This window comes from Galeopterus variegatus, unplaced genomic scaffold (assembly GCF_000696425.1).
Source record: "Galeopterus variegatus unplaced genomic scaffold, G_variegatus-3.0.2 Scaffold407, whole genome shotgun sequence".
Classification (NCBI taxonomy): domain Eukaryota; kingdom Metazoa; phylum Chordata; class Mammalia; order Dermoptera; family Cynocephalidae; genus Galeopterus; species Galeopterus variegatus.
The window spans coordinates 310,446-331,244 of NW_007726518.1; the positions used below are offsets into that span (position 1 = coordinate 310,446).

The following is a 20,799-nucleotide window of genomic DNA, read 5'->3' on the forward strand; positions in this document are numbered from 1 at the left end:
TGGAGGCTGGGGGTCAAGGGGAGGTGCGGGGATGAGTATCCAATCCAAGACAACTGGCGGCCCCAAGGAAGCACTGGAGAGCATTTGAACTGCCCCCAAGTCTTTATCAACATTCACATTTAAAATAAATGAAAGCAAAATGTTTACTGTGTAGTGTCTTTATCCCCATCCACCCCTCCAAATACATTGCCATCCCTTCATGCAGCCTAATCTAGTAATTCAGGTGCTACCACTGTACAGCAGAATTCATTCACTCCAGATCTACTGAGCACTTGCTGTGTGCCAGGCACTTTTCAAGGCAGGGGGGATACAACGGTGAACAAGGAAATGTCTCTGTCCTCACGGGCCTCACGGAGCCTACTCTCTAATGGTAGGAGACAAAAAAGCTAGTAAACAAACTAACCAAACAAAATAGCAGTCAATTGAGTCCTAAGCAAAGAAGTTTGGGGGATTCAGCTGGAGGGATCTGGAGGTGCTCCCCAGAGAAGGAGGCTCTTCCACTAGACTTAGAAGCGTGAGGCCTTAGAGACGTGGAGGACATCCCAGCCTCACCGCTGACTTCTGAGGATGCCAGAAGATGATCCCGCGCCTCATGAACTCCCAGGCGGGGTCTACAGTGCCTGCCATGTTGAGAGAATTCTGTACAGCACCATTCAAGCTGGATCCCATTTCTGACCTGACACTGGAGCATCCAGGCCTGTGTAGTGGAGGGGGGCCCGGTCCTGGGATGTCAATGACTGTCACAGGCCCTTCAGCTCTCCCTGGTCTCAGTTCCCTCATCTGTAAATAGGGATGTTTGACTGAAGACTCCAAAGATCCCACAAGCTTGAAGGCTTGTCCTTGTCGACACTGCCAGTGTGGAAGTGGTAAGTCTTGTTGCACAGGAACTCGTGAGTGAGATGCACAGCTCACACCTGAATAATTATGCTTCATCCAGTTTGTAAAATTTGAGACTTTTTAAAATGTGCAGATCTGGTGACTTTTTTTGCAGTTTTATTTGGTCCATTGTGTCCTGGTATGGGCCAGAGGTAGGGGCTTAATTAACCTGGGCTTGGAAACAGTTGAAATGTGTGGGGTCATTTTGCATGCCCCCAAGTACATAGCAGGCTGATAATAGGATCATTCCCAAAGTGATCTCTAGAGCTCCTGCCCAAAAGCAGACTGCTCTGATCATTTAACAGCTGCAGCAGTCTTCAAACTGCTCTTCCCTGCCTCGATGTGCAGGGAAGCTGTTTGAGAGAAGAGCATGTCTCCTCTGGGTTAGCTGAGGGTGTAGACAGATGTTCGTGTGAAGGTGATAGAGCAGTAATGTAAGCAGAAACCTGAGTGATGCTTGCAGTGTGCCGGGCGGTACGTGCCTTATACACGTTTGCTCATTTCTTCCCAACAGCCTCCTAAGGTAGGTGCTAATGTCACGTCACTTGAGCAGGGCCAGGGCAGAGAGAGGCTTAGCAGCTCCCAGGTGGTGGGAGGCGAGGGCAGGTGGCCTGGCTGAGCTCTGCCGTTGCGGTGGCTGCTGTGAGGCCAGAGGCGTTCTGGAAGGCTGGAGTGCACTTCACAGCCGAGCGGGTTTCCCTGCACCCTCACCCCTTTGGGGCTATGCTGTGTGTGTGGGTGACAGCTGAGCTCTTGCCACATATGTGTGCCACACAAAGACTGCCTCCAGGGGACCCTGCAGCTGAGCTGGGCAGTGGCCTCTGGATGTTGCTGGTTGACCCTGTAGATTTGGACGCTCCCAGGGCAAACCCCAGGCATCTCTGGGTCTTGAGTCAAAAATAACCTGCGTAGTTTCCCCATCTGCGTATTTGTCCTCTTTAGAATAGGAGGGTGTGTGGAGCGTTGGGAGGGGGTGATATTCTCCAGGTGTCCATATGGTTTTGACACCAGCTGTCCGCAGAGGTGTGGGTGGTACTGCTCTTGACCCTGAAGAAGCACTGTCCACCCGTCTCCCCAGCACCTTCCCTGCTCACCCAGGACGCCCATGAGCACCACAAGGAAGCGATTTCAGGACCGGTAAGGGTTGTACTTGTGTCTTGATACCACGCATGAAAAATGCTTCTCTTTGAGAAAGGGTGCGGAACAGTTACCTCAGAGGAGTTCTGTTCACAGTACCAGACAAGTACTTGACAAAAGGATTTGTGGCACAGCTTTCCAAAATACAGGGCTTTCTTACCCGCTGATGAAATAGTGTTTGGCTTATGGAGCTTGCTTGCATACAGCACTTCAGGAAATCATCCGTTGGCTAAAATGAGATGCTCCTAATATTTTCCTGTTCTTTCACTTTAGGAACTCAAAGTGTTGTCTTGCAGCATGAACGCATAGTGGCTCTGAGGAGTGCAGGGCCTGCATGCTCAGTGTCCCGAGTTGCAGATGACAGAATCCTCTCTGGTGGCGGGGGTGGGGCAGGGGTTTTTAGATAGCTCACAGCATCTCAAGGAAAGACTGATACCAACATAGACAGAGGACCAACATAGGGCTACATTTAGGGCTTCTCTTGTGGAAACACTGATGCTGCCATTTGGGGCCCCCAACCCAGGCTCACAGAAGTTCTCATCTCCCTAGGTGTTACTTCCACTTCCACTTGGCAGAACCTAAGCCACCTGTGGGCATATGGGAAAAGAAGTTTTTAGCCTTCCTGGGTAGTATGAGCCTGCCTGTGGTCTCTGTCACGATAGTTCACCTGAGTATCTAGTTCACCCCAAACTGAGCCTGGGAAGGCCCTGAAGAACCCAACCTGTGGAGAACTCAAGCCTTTGACCCAACATCAGCCCCAGGATGGAGCCCTCAGGGAAGCGAGGGTCCCCAGGGAACTGAGAAGGTCCCTCCCATAGGCATGCTCCCCTTGAAGACAAGACCATTTCTAATCAGATTCCATAAGTATCCAAATAGATTCCCAAGCCCCAGAGCTCTAAGTTCAGCTGGGCCAGCCGGGCTCAGCCACAGCAGCACCATCACCTGCAACCTAGCAGCCTGGCTTGGCTGGTACCAGGGAAGTCTGTCCCCTGCTCTGCCCACTGAGTCCTCTCCAGCACTGACGCTGGCTGCTGATTCCAATCCGTGGTTTCTCTTCTGTTTAGGAAAATGGGATGGAAATGAGGTGTGTGGGAGCTGTCGCCCTGAGGGTTCCACTCTTGGCTACTTGTACTTTTCTCATTCAAGGCTCAGGTGCCCTGCATCCCTCTCCATCCACCCCCACTTAACACCTTTGGTGGTCCCCCAGACTTCTGCACACACAGACGGGCCCTTTAGGCTCTGACTTCAGCCCCTCTCTGCCCTAGCAAGATGCCTGGAGTTCCTTCACATGCTAGCTTCTTGTCGCCTTTGGGGCTTGTGTGCTTGATGCACAGTTCGGAAGACTGTGCCCTCGTTCCACCCCGGCCTCTTCTGGACTGGATTCAGAGCTCCTCCAGGCAGCTTTCTCAGGCGTCCCTCCCCCGAGGCTCCACCAAGAGTCCATTCACGTTTGCTGTGCTTTGCTGAGGTCTGCCGGTGCCTACAACAGATACTTTAACTTCTTTTTTTAACTCATCCTTATCCCCCTTGAGGGTGTGGGTTTTGTCCTTGTCCTTGAGGTACTCCAGCTTGTAGACACTGCTTATGTGCATTTGTTGGATGAATGAGTAAAAGCGATGTTTCTGAGGGCTGTGTCTCCGGGCTTTTGAGAATGGCTCATTTTATGACTGTGTGTGTCTAGCCCCCACAAGGCGGCCAGACTGCTTCAGCGGAGCAAGCGCTGTCTCTCAGGAGCCCGCAGCTAGCACCTCATCCTCAGGGGCATCTCTGGAGAAATGGTGGACATGGACGAAGGCCGTAGGAGGGAGGGGCTGGAAGGTGCCACCGAGGATGGTCTCCAGGGACTTCAGGGCCTGCTTCTGTACAAGTGGCTTTGTCGTACCCACAGTGAAAGTTGCTAGTCTGACGGCTGCACCCAGGTTGTATGTGCAAAGCCCTGACTAGGTCCCCTCAGCTGGCCTCACACCACCACAGATCACCCCTGCTGTGCACCTGCATGTTACACCTGAGAATGCCAGGGGCCTTTTGTTAAGGTCACACTTGCCTCTGCAGCCTTTGCCCAAGTCCACTGGAGTGTCCTGTCTTTCGGCTGGCTCTCTTACCTAGTCCTCTAGCAACCCAGGTTATCGGAACATCTTCAAACCAGCACCAGGTGATCGAAATGTAGACACACAGCCCTGTTTTGGGCAGATCAACACATGGTTTTCCTTTTGCATATACTGCTTTTGCTTAATGCAAGGGACATATTTGGATTGAATCTAGCATAGAGTTAAAAGAGGGTCATTTTCCCAGGCTCGGTAATGTGGGGAATGGGGGCTTTATCCTGTGCCTGGAGCCCCCCTCCGTGTCTAGGGTGCATTGAAGCCCCCGCCTTAGTCCTCACCACCACCCAACACACACTGTCAGACACACACACAATCTAGTCCTCATTGCGAGCCCTTTCCGGAGCCCAGCACATGTCTAGGGTGCATTGAAGCCCCCGCCTTAGTCCTCACCACCACCCAAAACACACTGTCAGACACACACACAATCTAGTCCTCATTGCGAGCCCTTTCCGGAGCCCAGCACAGCCATCTCTAATCAGGTACGGGGTTAGGGAAACGTTAGGATGTATCAGCACGCTTAAGTTAAAGACTCGCTACGGGTTGTGCTCACTGCTTTTGCTCACTGCTTTCAAATAACACTGCGCTGAGCCTGGAGTCCCCTAATCATTACCAGGGACAGACTGCATTTCATGACAGCAGGCCTATGGGCTGGGCTTAGTGAGAAAAAGCACTTCCGAGGCCATGGAAGCCTTCCCGGGCATGAGGGCACTGCTAGTTCTCTTTGGGGAACCCTTGAGCAGCTCATTAAGGATATTTGAAATGTTAGATAATTCAGGAAATGCCCATTCAAACGATTCAATGATTCAGAGCACTCTTCAGGTCAAACAATAGACTTTTAGAGCTAGAAGGAACTTGGAGACTGTCTAGTTCTGTGGTGTTTACTTTTTTTAAGCTGCAGAAGCTATTCTTTTAACACAAGTTCACACAGAACTGTAACAAATAAAACGGTTAACTGCAGAACTGTTCTGGAGAATTAGGAATGGGGACAGAAGCCCACTCATCCCCACTCCCTTGCCTCTCCCTTCATGGCCCCATTAGGAAGACAACAGTCCTTATCCATCCTGCCATGGGTACTGATGGGCAGCAGCATGGTGCATGGGACAGAGCTGGGGGTCAGGCAGAGCCCTCGGTCCTGGCAAATTAACCAGCCTTGCCAACCCCAGGTTTACTCATGCATAGAATTCACTGATGTCAACCTCAGGGAGTTCTGAGAGCATTAAGTGAAATGTCACATGTAAAAACTCTGAGCTCCCTGCCAGGCTGCAATAGAGACTCATTAAGCATTAGCTTCAGTTCCATTTTTGTGCAGTGACAGAGCTATTTCATTGCACTTTCTAGGTCTGCTCCAACATAGCAAATCCCAGTCTGGTTTACTATGAGTTAACCAGTGGCGTGGTTCTGCAAACACAATAGATTCATCTTCAGATCTGCTTTGACTTGGTCTCTGATTTTTTTTTTCTCCCCAATGGTACATGCTTATTAAAGAAAATTTGGAAAATACATGAAAATAAAAGGAATATAAAAATCACTGAGCCCCATTAATATTTTGGTCTATTTCCCTCCAGTTCCCCCACCCCACACGCCCGTGCGTATACTCTGTGGAACATGAAGAGATGATTGTGTTTTGTTTTGGTCTTTCTTGCCAAATCCCACCTTTCAAAACAAGCTAGTGGAAGCCTGTTAGAGGAACAGATGTTACCCATCTTTTTCACTATAACTGTAACATCAAACCTTCCTAAAGCTGTAAACACTCTTCTCAGATGAAGCTTGTAAATTATACCACTTTCTGGGAAGAGTCCCAGCTTTAAACCAGCTCCTCTTCCCTCAACTAACAGTTGCCAGGGCCAGCCCGAGACTTTTGCCTTTTATCCACATTAGTCACTGCCTTCTCCTTTCTGGTGTGGATTTGTGGTTTGGCTTGGCGACCCTCAGCTCACAAAATGAGTTGCAAGCGCCTTTCTTGACTCTCTTAAATAGGCAGAGCCCTCTTAGTAAAAGCTCGTCTGGTACCTCTACCCACGACCTCTGCTCCTCCACTCGCTCCCCAGTCCCCTCCCAGCCTCCTGGGCTGCTGCATCACCACACAGGACCAGGGGTAGAAAATCGGGGGGCTGCAAAGGAGTTTATGGGTTTAGACATAGAGAGAAGGAAGAAATTGCAAAAAATAGGAACAGCTTAGTGGACATGATCCTGGAGTCCTGAGAAGGAAGAGGAGGTTCAGAGAGGAAGGTGGAATAATGCACACTTGACCTTTAAAATGTTTGTTTCGGGGTCAACCCCAAAGCAGGAAACCGAGAGAGAAACTCAGCTTCCTCCTATTTCTTTACCCCCTCTTAAACTCTCTGGCCTTTTGCTCCTGTGGCCCAAGCTCTAGCTTGTGCTTTTGGGCTGGATCAGTTACATTACAGGCCAGAAGGGTGTTGTATGGACCATCTCCATTTATAACATCGCATCAATGAGGAAATGCATTCTGAGTTCCAGACTGCCTGCTCCAAAACTTTTGTAGCACAACCTACTGGAGAGTGAGAGACTGCAGGCATCGTATCGAGGGCTGGTCCCCAGATTGTCCCTGCACCTAAGGGAACTGGAACATGTAGACATTCGTAGGTGTTTTTGTTTATATGTATCTGACCAGGAAAGTAGGAATTAATCCAGTTAACTTGTGTTTGGGGGTTACGTGGAATCACCAAACTAGGTAATTCCAATAAAAACAGTTTCTGTGATGTGTGTGTAGGTACAGACCCATTCAGGTAACCACACTTGATTATGGCTAGTTGCTAGGTTAGCTTAGCAAAGGCAGAGACCGTGTGAGGGAGAAATGGCTTCCAGTGGAGTGCAAGTTTTCCGTGGGGCGTGTTTTTAAATTGTCAGCAGCTTCCACATGGTGTTTATGTCCTTAGGTTTTGGCATTCGGGGCATTCAGATGAGGTCATCCACTTGGGTCCATTTCCTGAGTGTTGATCATTTTGTGACACAGAGAACAGCCTCTTCTATTCTTAGAGAGCCTTCGAGCCTAAATGCTCCCTGCCTGGCTCCAAGCCTGTCCCCCCTTCCTCCCCACCCACTTTCCCCAGAAACATCTCTTTTCGTTGTGGAAAATTACACTTCACAAGTTGTGCTTCTTTCCTCACACCAAGTATATTCCCACACAGAGACAAGATTCTGGAATGATCTCATGGATGAATCACGCCATTATCCAGCTGTTTATGGGAGCTGCCTTTAGACAGAGATTTTTGGTGTAAGCTACATTGAGACCCCTTCATTGTCTGCCAGTTGCCCTTGAGGGATGGCTTATAGATGAAGTGCTGAGTGTGAGAGGGGCAGGACTTCTGGACTAGAAGCTGCATTGATTTCACTCTTCTCCTGCCAGCCATGGGCCGTGAGCCGTGGGCCGTGAGCCATGGGCTGTGAGCCGTGGGCCGTCGCCTCTGAGCTGTGGAGGTGTCTGTAACACTCTGCCCTACTCCAGCAAGCAGCCTCGATCCAAGATGGCAGCCGCACTGCATCTGAGGAGACCACAAATGGGGCTTCTTAAGCTAAGATTTATACTTGTGTCGTGGAGTTCCAGTGGATATGTAATCTCTTAATTAAAGTTAGTTCACAAGTGGTATTTCCTTTCCTAATCCAGCTTTCAAGCTTTGCTTCCTGTGCAGCAAATCTCTGTTTTTGAAGGGTCCAGAAATCCTGTTAATATTTGATTGGCTTTTAAATTATTTACACATCAAAGTGTTCCACCTGTTGTCCTTTAAAGAGCAAGTGCCCAGTGGAGGTTGGCATTCCAAGATCTTGAGCTTAGAGCACCATTAGAGAAATGATCGATAATGGATAGAAGTCAGGACACCCCCATCTTGGAAGCGGAAAGCCCTGGAAACTACTTAATTGGATCACACTTTTTCCATCTACTTCTCAGGTGTTCAGTATTTAAATCTTATGTCTTTATTTTAAAGATTAGTATAAGTTCATTAATCATGCTCCCTGAGGAAAGAGCCACAGCTTGAACTTCTTGTTATATAACAGGGAATCTTGTTTTCCTGTCATGATCAATTCCCTGCATTAGGCTCAGTATTGCAGCTGCCTGGGCCTTTGGCGATGAGGCATGGAAGAGGAAACTAAACATCATTTTGCCTTTTATAAAAGGTAAAATCAGGAGTTATCAATTTTATGGTTAATAGCAATTTAGGTAATCCCCTTCAGGCCCCAAGATATGCAGATTGGCCATCTGCTTTAATCAGAGGACTCCACAACTGCAAAACCTTGTATATTTGCTTTTTGCCACATAAGCCCAAACTAAGACCAGTTAGGGGTTTCCAACCATGAAGTTACAGGCTTTTAAGGACAGTCACATTCAGTAAGTTGTGGTGCTGTCCTATGAAGGATGAGTTGACTCCCCCAAAGTGAACCAACCTGTTTTTCTGCTCCTTGCTTAAGGGGATAACTGCCATGCTTGGCTGTTTCCCCAAATTTACTTTCATCTCCTGTTTTAATCTTCCCATCCCCTCCTCTGAGCCCTTCCCCTGATCCCCCTTAAACCACCCCCACCTCTGCTGGCCATTTTTTAACATCAGCCTTTGTTTAAAAAAAAAAAATCTTTGTGCTAGATTTTCAAAGCGTGTTTGTTGCCTGAGGCCTCTGCAGAAGTTAACAAGCTTGCCTAGCATGAGAAATAAGCTCTTGTAGGTAAAGTCTCAGCTGTGGGCGAGAAGGAAGCAGAACCTTGCATTGTCTAGGCTCCTTACCGGTGGTTGTGTTAGGGAATCTGCTGGGATGAGAGCTTTTCCTGTCACTTGGCCACCGCGTTCCTGTGAGTGCAAGCTACAGCATTTAAACTGGAACTCAGTTTTGGACCATGCGTGGTATTTGAACTTGCCTCTATTCCATTTTTATTATTTATTTCTAATGGAAGCATAATTGATTATACATATTTTTGGGGTACAGTGTTGACTGTCATTTGTGTACAATATGTAATGATCAGATAGATATTATTAGCATATTCATTCTTACAAATCGTAGTTATTCTTTGTGCCCCTCACCCAGTTTTCCCCTAACCCCCCTTATTCCCCCTTTCCCACCTCTGGAAGCCATAGATTTGTTCTCTCCTTGTACATTTTTAAAAGGAGGTAGGATATAAGTAAATTAATACTTGAAATCTAGTTATCTGGGGAAGAAATCATCTTCTAGGCTTTTGAAGACATTAAGTCTAACTTCAGTTTGCTTTTAATTACTTTCAGCTGCAGTTCCACATCCACCAGCTCCACCTCCAGCTACTGGAGGGTTAACACTGGCATTTCAGCCAGATTTTTCTATTTTCATACACCATTTTAATGAGAGTTCAGAACAATGATCTTAGAAAACATCAAGATGTTACCACAACTCACTGGGACTTCTGCTTAACTCTTTACTGGAGTTTTTAAAAGATTCTTTGAAATGAGATCTGTTTCATTTTCTGTGGACATGTGAGCTCTTAATGCACAGGCACCAAAGTGGCAGCCCAGGAGTTAGTGACAACCTCTGCCTGAATCTGAGGTGGAAAAAGTACAGAAAAGCGTGCCCTCAGCCACCACCAAGCAGTCCATGTTCTAGAGCTGTTGTGGTATTCATTACCATGACAGTGGGGTTTTTAAAGTGTGCATGTAGCGGATACAAGTGCTCCAGCTTCAGTGCACAAGAAATACCTCATTTCTTTCTTTTGATTTACTGAATACAGACTGTTGACCACCCCCTTTTACAAGGCTGAAGGGAAATTCAAATTCATTTATCACTGAGCATGCCTCCTGCCCCCTCTCCAAGATTGTATGAAGAAGGGCCTGGGGTGATGCTTTGATTTGAGGGGCTCGCGCTGGTTATTCTTCACTGTGCTCTGGCCCTGCCCCAAACCCATCACCCCTTTTGTTAGGGCTTCATTTCCCTGGGGGGATACGCCAAGAAGGGGGTGTGGGCAGAGGCACAGCTGGCTTGGTTCTGTTCACTCTGATGTGGACATTTAACAGCGAGCTGGCCAGGGAAGAGGTGATCCTGGGAGCAAATGGAAGACAGGTGAACAGGGCACTGTGGAAAAACACCCAATTCTGGGCCATCTTAATAAACCAGTACCGGGGAGACAGCAGAGGACCGGACGCCCTGCACTCGGCGAACACTTCTGGCAGCATCTTCACATATCAGATGTCGAGTAGAGGGGACACGAAAATGGCATGAGACTGCTCCTGCCTGCGGCCCGCTCTCCCTCTGGGAGCCTCTTGACATCAGCTTATCTTACCACTCTCTACTTCCCTGGGTCTTCTCACCCCACAGACATATTCCCTGCTTTTCTCTTCATTTTGGCCCTAAATAACACTCTCTGGCAAAGTGGGAACAAGGAGAAGATTGTTTTGGAGCTGGGAATCTGGGGAACAGCGTGCCCTGGGTCTTCTCACCCCACAGACATATTCCCTGCTTTTCTCTTCATTTTGGCCCTAAATAACACTCTCTGTCTGGCAAAGTGGGAACAAGGAGAAGATTGTTTTGGAGCTGGGAATCTGGGGAACAGCGTGCTGGGTTTGGCGCTGGGGAAGGAGGAAGTCTGTGCTGGGGGCCCTGCAGTGAATCGGGAGACGCTGCGCTTCCCACGCCAGCTCACCCCGTTCTGCCACAGTCCCCTTGGTCCCGACCCGCCTCAGGTGTTTCCGCCTCATTGCCTGGTTCAGTTTCTTGCTTTGTAGGCATCCCCCCTTGTTAGTGCCCTGGAGTAATCCCTTGATCGCCTCCATCCTTAATTGCTTTAAGAAGTCTTTTGAGCGTAGCCTTGGGTCACTCTTGTAGCAGGTGGAGCTGTGGGGCACATAACCCTGTGGGTGTGAACAGGGATTGGTTGTTTGCTTTTTTCCTGAATGACTTTGGTTTCGATTCCAAAAGGGACTCTAGAGATGTTCTGAGCATGGCAGTACCATGGCCTCCCAAAGAGACTGCTTTAAATGCATCACGTACTGGGTGCTGGTCTTGGGTATTTATTTTGAAAACTGTCATTCATCAGACTGTGTGTAGGTAGGTTAGGGGAGCCAGGTCATCCACAGAATGCCCCTAGACTAGGATGGGGGCTCAGCAATATCTGTCTTTTCTTCCACATTTGGAGCTGGCCGCATTTTCTCTCTTCTCCCCACTCACCTGACTCTCTTTTTTCCCTGATTACTTTACCTATGGTCGGTAGAGTCTGGCCTTTATATTTCATTGTTCTTGCTTAGGTTGTAGGAGGTGGCCCCTGAATATGGTGCCTCCATGCAGGCCACACAGCAAGAACACTGTGTGTCTGAGGTGGCTGTGACCTGCAAGACTTTGTAGCATAGAGACAGACGCTGCAAGACAGTCGTTCCCAAACGTGGCTACAATTTGAAATCACATGGGGAACATTTAAAGTGCCATCTGCCCAGGTCATACCCCACACTGACTAATTCGGAATGTCTGGGGGTGGGGGCCAGACAGCAGTTTGTCAGAGATCTCCAGGCAATTTTAATCTGCAGCAAAATTTAAGAATTCCTGGGAGGGGGTGTCCTTTGAAAATATGTGCAGTTACACCTGAACACAGTCGCAGTGCACCTGTCTTGACCTCGAAGGCAGTGTGATGTCCCAGGAAGAACAGTGGATGCAAAACCAGCCTCTACAGCCAATTGCCCTGGTGACCTTGGAAAACCATTTACCCACTCTGAACCTCAGTTTCCTCCTCTAAAATGGGATGATAGCAGTAATGCCCAACTCATAGGGTCATCTTAAAGCACCAGAGATATGCGTGACAGTCTTTGGAAACTGAGGAATGCTATATAAATGCTTGTTATTACTGGAGATTCTTCTTCTATAAAAAGATATTTAAATTTTTTAGGTGGCCTGGCAAAGTAGCTGAGGTGACTATTGTGGCACTGATTCTTTCATTACCAGCAATAAACCTGATAGTTGTTTAGGACAAGAATTTATTTCTCTCTTCTAATAAAGGGGAGTGGCAAAGAGAGGCGGTCTCACCCAGCTTTGAAAAAAACCAGCAGCTAGAGCCCAAGGGAGCTGCTGTCCTGCAGTGCTCAGGGAAAGTTCCCTGGCTTCTTGTTAACTGGCCACCTCTAAGAATGCAGGGGCCTTGCTGAAGAGGAAGGGATATCTGTAAACCATCAGCTTCTGAGCCTGGCAAGCCCCCAAGGAGGGACAAAGGGTCGTCCCATCCCTCAGGGCCCACTTGGTCATCTTAGTATGACTGTGGGGTCTCAGCAGTAAACATCATCATGGCTCTTTGGAGTGCACACAAAAACACTTCTTCCTCTGGCTTGTCCTCCCCAGGGATTTGAAGTTGGATGGAGGGAGACAATCCACAGGCGCCATGAGCTTGAAGGAGATCATTGGTCTTGAAGGCGTGGAGCTGGGTGCTGACGGGAAGGTAAGGCTGCCTGGCTTTTGGTCACCAAGTGTGTGCTGACACCGCAAGGGTCAGGGAGCAGAGGCAGCACCACAGACCCCCAGCCTCTCTCAAGGTGGAGGAAGCAAGGTCTAGGGCATAATGCCAGAATGGACATTCCTGATGCCAGCCCACCCAGCTCCCATGGCGTGCCAATGGAAATCCATTGAGCCAGGGATTGAGTAGCAGCATGGCAGGAGTTGTCAGAGCACAAGTATTTCTCTGCCTGTGCTGTTTACAGCTGGGTGTGCGGTACTTATGAACATCTCACACACACATACATAGGGGCACACACATACATATACATGCATGTTCCAGGGTGGAGTGGTGGTTTGAACATCCAGTAAACTGGTGGTGTCAGCAACATTCTAGCTACTAGAAAGTGTTTTAGCTTCCCATGGTCTGAAAAGCTGATAGTCCCTGAGCCTTACACCATGACCACCAAGTAGCAGGGCTGTCACATCCTTCTTTTATCCACAATGCGTGAGCTGCTAGGTTGAAGTCTCAGGAGTGACATGTTGAAAGATGAACTTGACTTTGTGTGGGGTCCAGGCAGTCCTCATAAATCTTCCCAAAGCCTATTATGGTAACGATGCAAGTGTTTCTTTGGGGAGACCATCGAAGGAAGTTTGCGTGCAGGTGAGGCTGCTGGTATAGCAAACAACCTTCCCCTCCACATACCCTGAGCTCAAAGTGGAGGCAGCATGCATGCGAGGCGCTTCCCCGAGCAAGTGGAAAGAAATGCACTTGCTCCGCCTTTGTTCCTGAAGGTTGAGTGTTCTCTTAGGAGTGAGGGAGGGTGGAACACAGTTGAGCATCATAAATAGCATCTGCCAGGGAAACGTGATAGGAGTCCACACCCCTTGCCAGAGACTCTTGGGGCCTGATGTGTTCTGGAATTCTGCACCTGATGGATTATAAAATGAAATACGGCGTGTGCCTCCTGAATTACACAACACCCCAATCAGTTCTGAGATCTCAGTGGCTTTTAGAATTTGCAAATATGAGAAAGTGGGCCTGAACTTGGGGTGGCCATCATAGCTTGGGCAGAATGCAAACCTAGCATTGCCTGGAAGTAATCACTGGCCTGTTTTCGTCTTCATCTTTCAGACCGTTTCCTATACTCAATTTCTGTTGCCCACAAATGCCTTCGGAGCCCGGAGAAACACTATAGACTCCAACTCCTCCTTCTCCCAGTTCCGTAACCTAAGCCACCGCAGCCTCTCTATCGGCCGGGCGAGCAGCACCCAGGGGAGCCTTGACACAGGTAACCTGGGGCCAGCTGGGCCTGGGGCGCTCATGGAGGGAGGTGCCACAGTTTGCAGTGTGGATGGCTCTCTCTGACACATGCAGAGTGTCAGCTCATCCCATAGGTGAAATGACTTGGGAAAGCCTGGTCTCCGGTCTCACAGGCTCACGACTGGGCCACAGATGACCTGCTCTCTAATTAGATGCCTCAGTCGCCGAACCCCTAAGGTCCCATCCAGAGAAACGCCAAGGCTATCCGCACCACGCAGAGATGGCTGCATCTCCCAGCTTCTCCAGCACGCAGCTCCGCGGCTCAACCGTGACCTGCTCCGTCCCACATTTTTATAGTGCTCAAGTTTGGGGTTTTTTTCCCTCCCAAATAATTGGGCCCTGAAGTACAGGATCAGGTGAGGATTTCCTTGTGATTATCACAGTGGGTGAGCTGAGTTGGCAGCTGAAGGAAGACTTGAGTGCTTCCAGCTTCACTATACAAACCTTTGTAAGAATTGACACGAGGGAGAAAACTCTGTGCAACAGCACTACTCCTGCTATCAGAGAAACCCAAGATGAATGTGAATGCCTCATGTCTGTCCAAGTGCCAAGTTCTGAAGCCTTGTCCTGATGTTGCGGCCACCTCTGGTCATTCACAGCTGTGTGCATCGGTGGCCATCTGATTTGTGTTCATTCAGACACAATAGCCTGCCCAGAAGCATTCATACCAAACTGTGCTTCCCAGTTGGCATGACTTGAGTCTACTCATTTAATCTACAAGAACAGAACATAAGTCTTTTGGGGGCCACATTCTGTAATCTGTGAGTGCTCCCTGTTCCTGGCAGCTGTGTGAAGTTTTGTGCTCTCCTGGGTCAGGGAGATTAACGCATAATTTTCTAAAATGGAAAAAAAGTCAGAATGTTAAGAATTTAGTGAATCTTTTGCAAGGAGATATACTTCATTGGCATGCAGAGCCATCTCCTAAAAGTCCAAATGAGCAGTGTGACACTGAGCTAAATGCCCTGAAGCCGCCTTTCTTTGTCTTACTATACGTAGCATTCTCCCAGCTGCCTCTGTTTCGGAGGGTCCAGGGCCCCTAATTATCATTTTGCATGTGATCTTCAGGTAGTGACCTGGGAGACTTTATGGACTATGACCCAAATCTCCTGGATGACCCCCAGTGGCCTTGTGGCAAGCACAAACGTGTTCTGATCTTTCCTTCATACATGGTGAGTAGGCTTGGACGGATGGTTAGCTTGCTTATCCCTCAGCCACCCTCAAGGGGCTTGGAGGTGGCTCGCTTGCATTAACTGACTGGGGCTGGGGGCTTGTTCCGAGACTGCTGTGCCTGGGGACCTTCTTGAGGAGCTCCCCAGTGTAGTTGCTTATGGAAGGACCAGCATCTGCCTGGTATCTGGGGTTCTGCTGGTCACCTGGCCTGTGAATGTCGGCCTGGGATGGCTGGGGTGCCAGTGTCTGTGAAAACCACCAGCTCAGGCTGGGAGACCCTCATCTCTGAGGGGGCAGGTCCAAGATTATACATGCACAGACTTCACTAAGGGCGGACCAGGCCCATCTCTGGGAGTGCTGAGTTCAAGTCCAGTCTGTGTAGAGCTCCTTGGTGACTGTAGACCTCCAAGTGCATTCTAAGCAAACGTTTGGCACCAGGCTGGGGATGACAGAATTGTCTCTTGGGAAAGTGAAAGTAGGACACTGTGGGTGTTCAGTGCAAAACCTTTTCTTGCTGTTTTTATTTCATGGACTCTTCCTGTTTTTCCCTTTGTGTAATTTTGGTTTCTGCTTTTGGCTGACCAGCATTTCCCACCACTGAGGGCTGCCGTTTCTCCGGACACCGGTGGGCCTGACAGGCCCAGCCTCTGTGGGAGATCCAGGCTTGCAGGGAAACCGGTTGACCAGGCCTGCCACACAGAGCCTCGGGTGGGAGGGCAACAGCCCAGAATGCCCCCACCACCCCCTGCCTTCTGCATCCTGGCCTATAAGCCAGGCCCGGTGGGGCGGGCACAGCCGAGCACTTTCTCCCTGGTTCCCTCCCTCCTGTGCTGCCAGCCCATGCTGTTCTCAGCAGTGAGTGGGAGAGTCTTTTTTCTCTTCTAGGCTCTTGTGTCTGCATGCAGATCCTTACTCAGAGGCTGGAGTTCTCAGCTGTGTGTCAGGGAAACACTGGGCAGAACTGGGGCCCTTGCTGAATAATTTCAGTATGTACCTTCTCGTAATCTGGTATTTGTAATTTCAGTATTTGTCCTCTTGTAATAGTTAAGAGGCCATTCTAATATGCCACATTGAGTCGGAATGAATTTCCAAAGGCTTTTAGCTCAAAATTGCCCCTACTCCTCACTGTCCCATGCCCGTCCCCAACTCGTAACACAGAAAGCAAAACGATAGCCATGGATAATTACTTTTTTTTTGATTCTGCCACTTGTTCATTTAAAAAAACAGGGCTTATTTTTTCTTCCCCAGAGGCTAGCACACAATAAGTGTTCAGTAAACGACCAGAAACATTGCCTAATGTCGAAGGGGGCAACTGAAAGGTGATCACTCATGTAAGAATATGGATTCTGTAGGTGGCTCACTCCTTTATTCATTGAAGTTTACTTTATTTATTAAGTAACTTGGGCAGGAAACTGTGGTTCAAGGAGTGCAAGTGAGGCTCTCACAGTTGACAGACAGGAAATGGGGGGCCAAGGCCAGAAGGCCTTGCCCAGGGCTCTGTTCACTCTGCTGGCTGTGTCTGAATCCCACATGCCTCCGACCTGGGGGGGGAGTGCAAGTGAGGCTCTCACAGTTGACAGACAGGAAATGGGGGGCCAAGGCCAGAAGGCCCTGCCCAGGGCTCTGTTCACTCTGCTGGCTGTGTCTGAATCCCACATGCCTCCGACCTGGGGGGAGGACATGGAAATGATTCTTCGGGCCAACAGTTCAGCAGATTTCTAGGAGAATAAGAGAGTGCGCTGTTTCTGACTGATGTTGGGGTTTGGCAGGGAGCGCTCCTGTAGACGTGCACTGGTGATAATAGTGACCTCCCCTTTTATAGGCCTGGTGTCAGGCTGGTGCCAGATCTGATTTTTTCTTACTTAAAGGATTTCATCGTGAGCTTTGAGGTTCCGGGCCACAGTATGTGTGTGCGCGCAGGTGCACACGTGTAATTTTTCCTCCTTGGACGGTGTGCTGGGGGACTTGCCAAGTCAGCATACGCGTCCTGCCTCCTCACTTCATGTTCCGAGTGCGTCATTTTTCGTTTCACCACATTGGCTCTGCCACCTGTGCCTCCCGTAATGGCCCATGTTGCCATTACAGGAGAATGACGTCGTGAGAATGACGTTGCTCATGAACTGCATTTTCCTGGTCAGTCTCGTGTGACCTACATCTCCTCCTATTCTTCCACAGACACTGGTACTTTAAACAAAGTGGGAAATCGCCCTTCTCAGCATTATCGTCTCAGTTGCTGACAGTATGTCGTGGATTACAAAGAGCCTCAGTCCAGCTCGCCGGAGAAGCCCTTCCTAGAGGCAGGCATGGACTGCAGGGCTGTAGGGCATTTGCACTGAACCTACAGGAATAAGAGTGGGGAGGGGGGTTATGTGTGTTTGTTTGCTTTATTTTTGTTTGTTGGGTAACAGGAATAGAATTTGCCCATTCTGCACGTATCGGTTGAGGCCTACTACGTGCCAGGACAGGTGCTTCCTTTCCCAGTGGAGAACCAGCCAGCCACAGTCGCCGCTCTCCTCAACCTTAGAGTGAGTGGGGAAGTCAGGCAGTAACAAGTAGACAGATCACTGTACTCTGGAGGGGGCGACGAAGGAACTGTCTTGGGAAAGTGGTAGGAGATGACAGGGAGGGTCAGAGTGGGCTCCAGCTGGTAGGCCTCAAGGAAGACGTCCCTGAGAAAGTGGCATTGAAGGTGAGCACTGAGGGGTGAGAATGGGCAGCCCTGCCAGGTTTTGGTAGGAAGAGCCCACGTGGGTATGTGAAAGGGGTTCTGTGTTAAATCGATAATTCTAACAGTAACAGTCATTGCCCTTCCCTGTACACACACACACACACACGCACACACGCACGCATGTGCGGGAAGGTCAAGTCCATAGAATGATAATCCTGACAAACCCTTCCTCCCCTCTAACGTGGCCCTAGGTACAGGGAACAACACCTGAAATAGGCTAATGATTGGAGCCTTCTTTGGGGGTCTGGAGCACATTTGACCCCTTCATGGGTATGGGGAGCTCTGCCCTGACAGACCCGGTGTGGGTCGGTGCATTTGCCATCGTTGGCAGGACGCCGCCCGCAGGTGGATGTCAGGCATGTCCAGGCCTCCTGCTGCCGCCTCTGCTTGATGATGGGGAATGGAGCAGGCCAAGCTGGTTCTATCTGCAGCACCACCCACCTCCCTAAATATTGGCTCCCATGGCCCTGGAGACCACTTGGCCTCTGGGGTCCTCCTGCCTCTTCCTATCTTCCTCGGGTCCACAGGGCAGTCCAAGTTAGGCAGCCAAACTGAGGCCCCAAGCCTGAGAACCAGGGGCTGTTGACCAGTGGTTTCGGGTGTCCTGACTGTGTGGTATTTCAGGCTCTGAGATGTCTGTGTGACCTTTGCAGAATCACCTCAAAAGTGATGAGCTAATCTTTTCACCCATCAAATCTTGCAGCAGCCTTATAAGGTGTAATTTACACACCATCAAATGCAGCCATGTGCATGCAGTTCCATGAATTTTGTAGCCACCACTCTGATCCAGACATAGAACATTTCTGTCCCCTTAGAAACTTACCCCTGCCCATCCCACTTCTCCCATCCCCTCCCCACAAAGGAAGGCACCTGCTATTCTGAATTCTTTTGCTATAGATAGTTTCTCCTATTCTGGAACTTCATGTAAATGGGATCATGTGGTATATTTTTTTTTTTTTTTTTTTTTTTTGTCCATTGTCTTTCACATGGTACCTGTGAGATTCACCCATGTTGTGTTTATCAGTAGCCTGGATTTTTGAATTGCTGAGTGGTGTTAGATGTACCATAGTTTACTGATCCACTCACGTTGATGGACATTTGGGTTGTTTCCAGTGTATACTGCTGCTGTGAACATTTTTGTACATGTCTTTTCATGGGCATATATTTTTATTTCTGTTGAATAAATACCTAGGAGCAGGATTTCTGAGTCATAGTGCAGGTGATATTAACCAGCCAGTATGTACGTGTATATTTTCTTTCCTGTTTGTTCTAAGTGTAATATACAAAAGCCACTCATTGCTACCATTAGTTCATGCCTTAAAGTTGGAGGGTTCCAGAGGTGAAGCTGTCATTTACAAAGTACAGGGGGTACCCTTTTAAAATTGGCCTTGCACTCATAGTTACATTTGTATTTTTGTTTTTGTTAAAAAATAACTATGTAAGTCACTCCCACTATTATCGACTGGGAAAGTGCAAAGGTAAGATTTTAAACAACGTCAAAAAATTCCTCGGCAGGTGTGCAAACCAAATTGCAGCTGCCCCTGTGGTTTGGCCTTTCAGTTTCTAGAAGGCGACCATAGAACATGAAGCTGCTGAGCTGCTGGGCTGCATGTAGGGCGTTGGCTTAATGAAGATGTGTCTCGGTGTGCCAAGGTGGGCAGAGGCCTCACATCAGAACTGGGCGCTTCCAGTGCTCTGCTCCTCTTGGCATATAGTTAAAGGTTCACTGGAGGGTGGTTATTTATCATCAGAACCTGGCAGCTCAGGTCAGTAGTGGTTTTTTGGGTGTGGAGAGCAATTAAGAGGAGAAAGTAAGAGAGAGCTGAGATAATGCCAACCAAATTAACACTCTCTGAATAGATTTCTGGATCCTTTCCTTTTCTCAGGAAGAAATCCTCCTTGTGCTGCTTTGACATTGGAAAGAAAACTGACTAACATCCTTTATGATATCTATAGGTTTATAAATCTCTAGAGAACATCTCTTGGATTGACTTCCATGATAAAGTGCTGATTTTAAAATTTACTTAATATCAAATTCTAAGTACAGTTTTCATATAGAGAAAGCCTTGCCTCCACCCCTGCATCTCCCTAGTGTTGTGAGAATGTATCTTAGAATGCATTTTTCAGTACAGTATGAAGTGCTGAGCAGTGTGAAATAAGAGTCAATAAAAGGAGGACTGTCAGTCCATTTCTGTTGCTGATAACAGAATTCCCAAAACTGGGTAACTTACGAAGAAATTAAATTTATTTCTTACAGTTTCAGAGGATGGGAAGTCCAAAGTCCAGGGAACACATCTGTTGAGGGCCTTCTCCTGGGTGGGAGGGAACTCTACAGGGTCCTGTGGTGCCCAGGGGTGTCACATGGTCAGAATGGGCCGAGCAAGGGAGAACTACCTCCTCAGTTGCTCTCCTTTTAAAGCCATCAGAACCACACCCATCACTCCACAAATGGATCAGTCTGTTCACAAGGGCACAGTCCTCACAATCTAATCACCTCTTAGGCCCCACCTTTCAATTACCATAATTGGATTTCCCACTCTTAGCACTGCACCATGGAGCTCAAGCTTTCAACACATGAACTTTTGGGGTGACACATTGAACCCATAGCAAAGAATAAATCAAATTTTTATGTGATAGGTGATTGGATTCTGCCTGTCCTGTCCCCCATGTATATGAGCATATATACTTGTGTGTGTGTGTGTGTATACTGTATTTTCTTTTTCCACTAAAAGTTGCCTCAATGGCTCAGGAGTGTATTTACCTGTCTGCAGGGTGCATTTGTCAGGAAGCTACATCAGCTTGAGCCCTGGGGCCCCTTCCTTGTATGGCCCCTCCCAGGGCTCTCAGGTTTCAAGATGCCTGAATCTTACTTCTGGGGTGGGGGCCCTCTTTATGAAAAGTAATGCCACATTACAGAAACACAATTGCTAGGTGTCTCCCTAAGACTTATAAGGCTCCCTCAGGTGCACAGTAGCTGTGGAGCTGGGTCTTTGAGGCCCCCAGCATTAGGTGTAAGCATTAAAATAAAATGCCTAGAATACCTTACTTTGTGTGTGTGTGTGGGGGGGGGGGGGGTG

At 48.6% G+C, this 20,799-nt stretch overlaps 1 protein-coding gene across 2 annotated transcripts in view; it reads left to right on the forward strand.

The window, feature by feature from the left end:
* Positions 1-20,799, forward strand: part of CABLES1 (Cdk5 and Abl enzyme substrate 1) — a 60,564-nt gene that overhangs the window by 21,132 nt on the left and 18,633 nt on the right. For both annotated transcript variants that reach the window (XM_008568404.1, XM_008568405.1), the window contains 3 exons: positions 12,411-12,507; positions 13,636-13,792; positions 14,890-14,993. In XM_008568404.1, the coding sequence (XP_008566626.1) occupies positions 12,411-12,507; positions 13,636-13,792; positions 14,890-14,993 (358 nt within the window). The remainder of the gene's footprint in view (positions 1-12,410; positions 12,508-13,635; positions 13,793-14,889; positions 14,994-20,799) is intronic.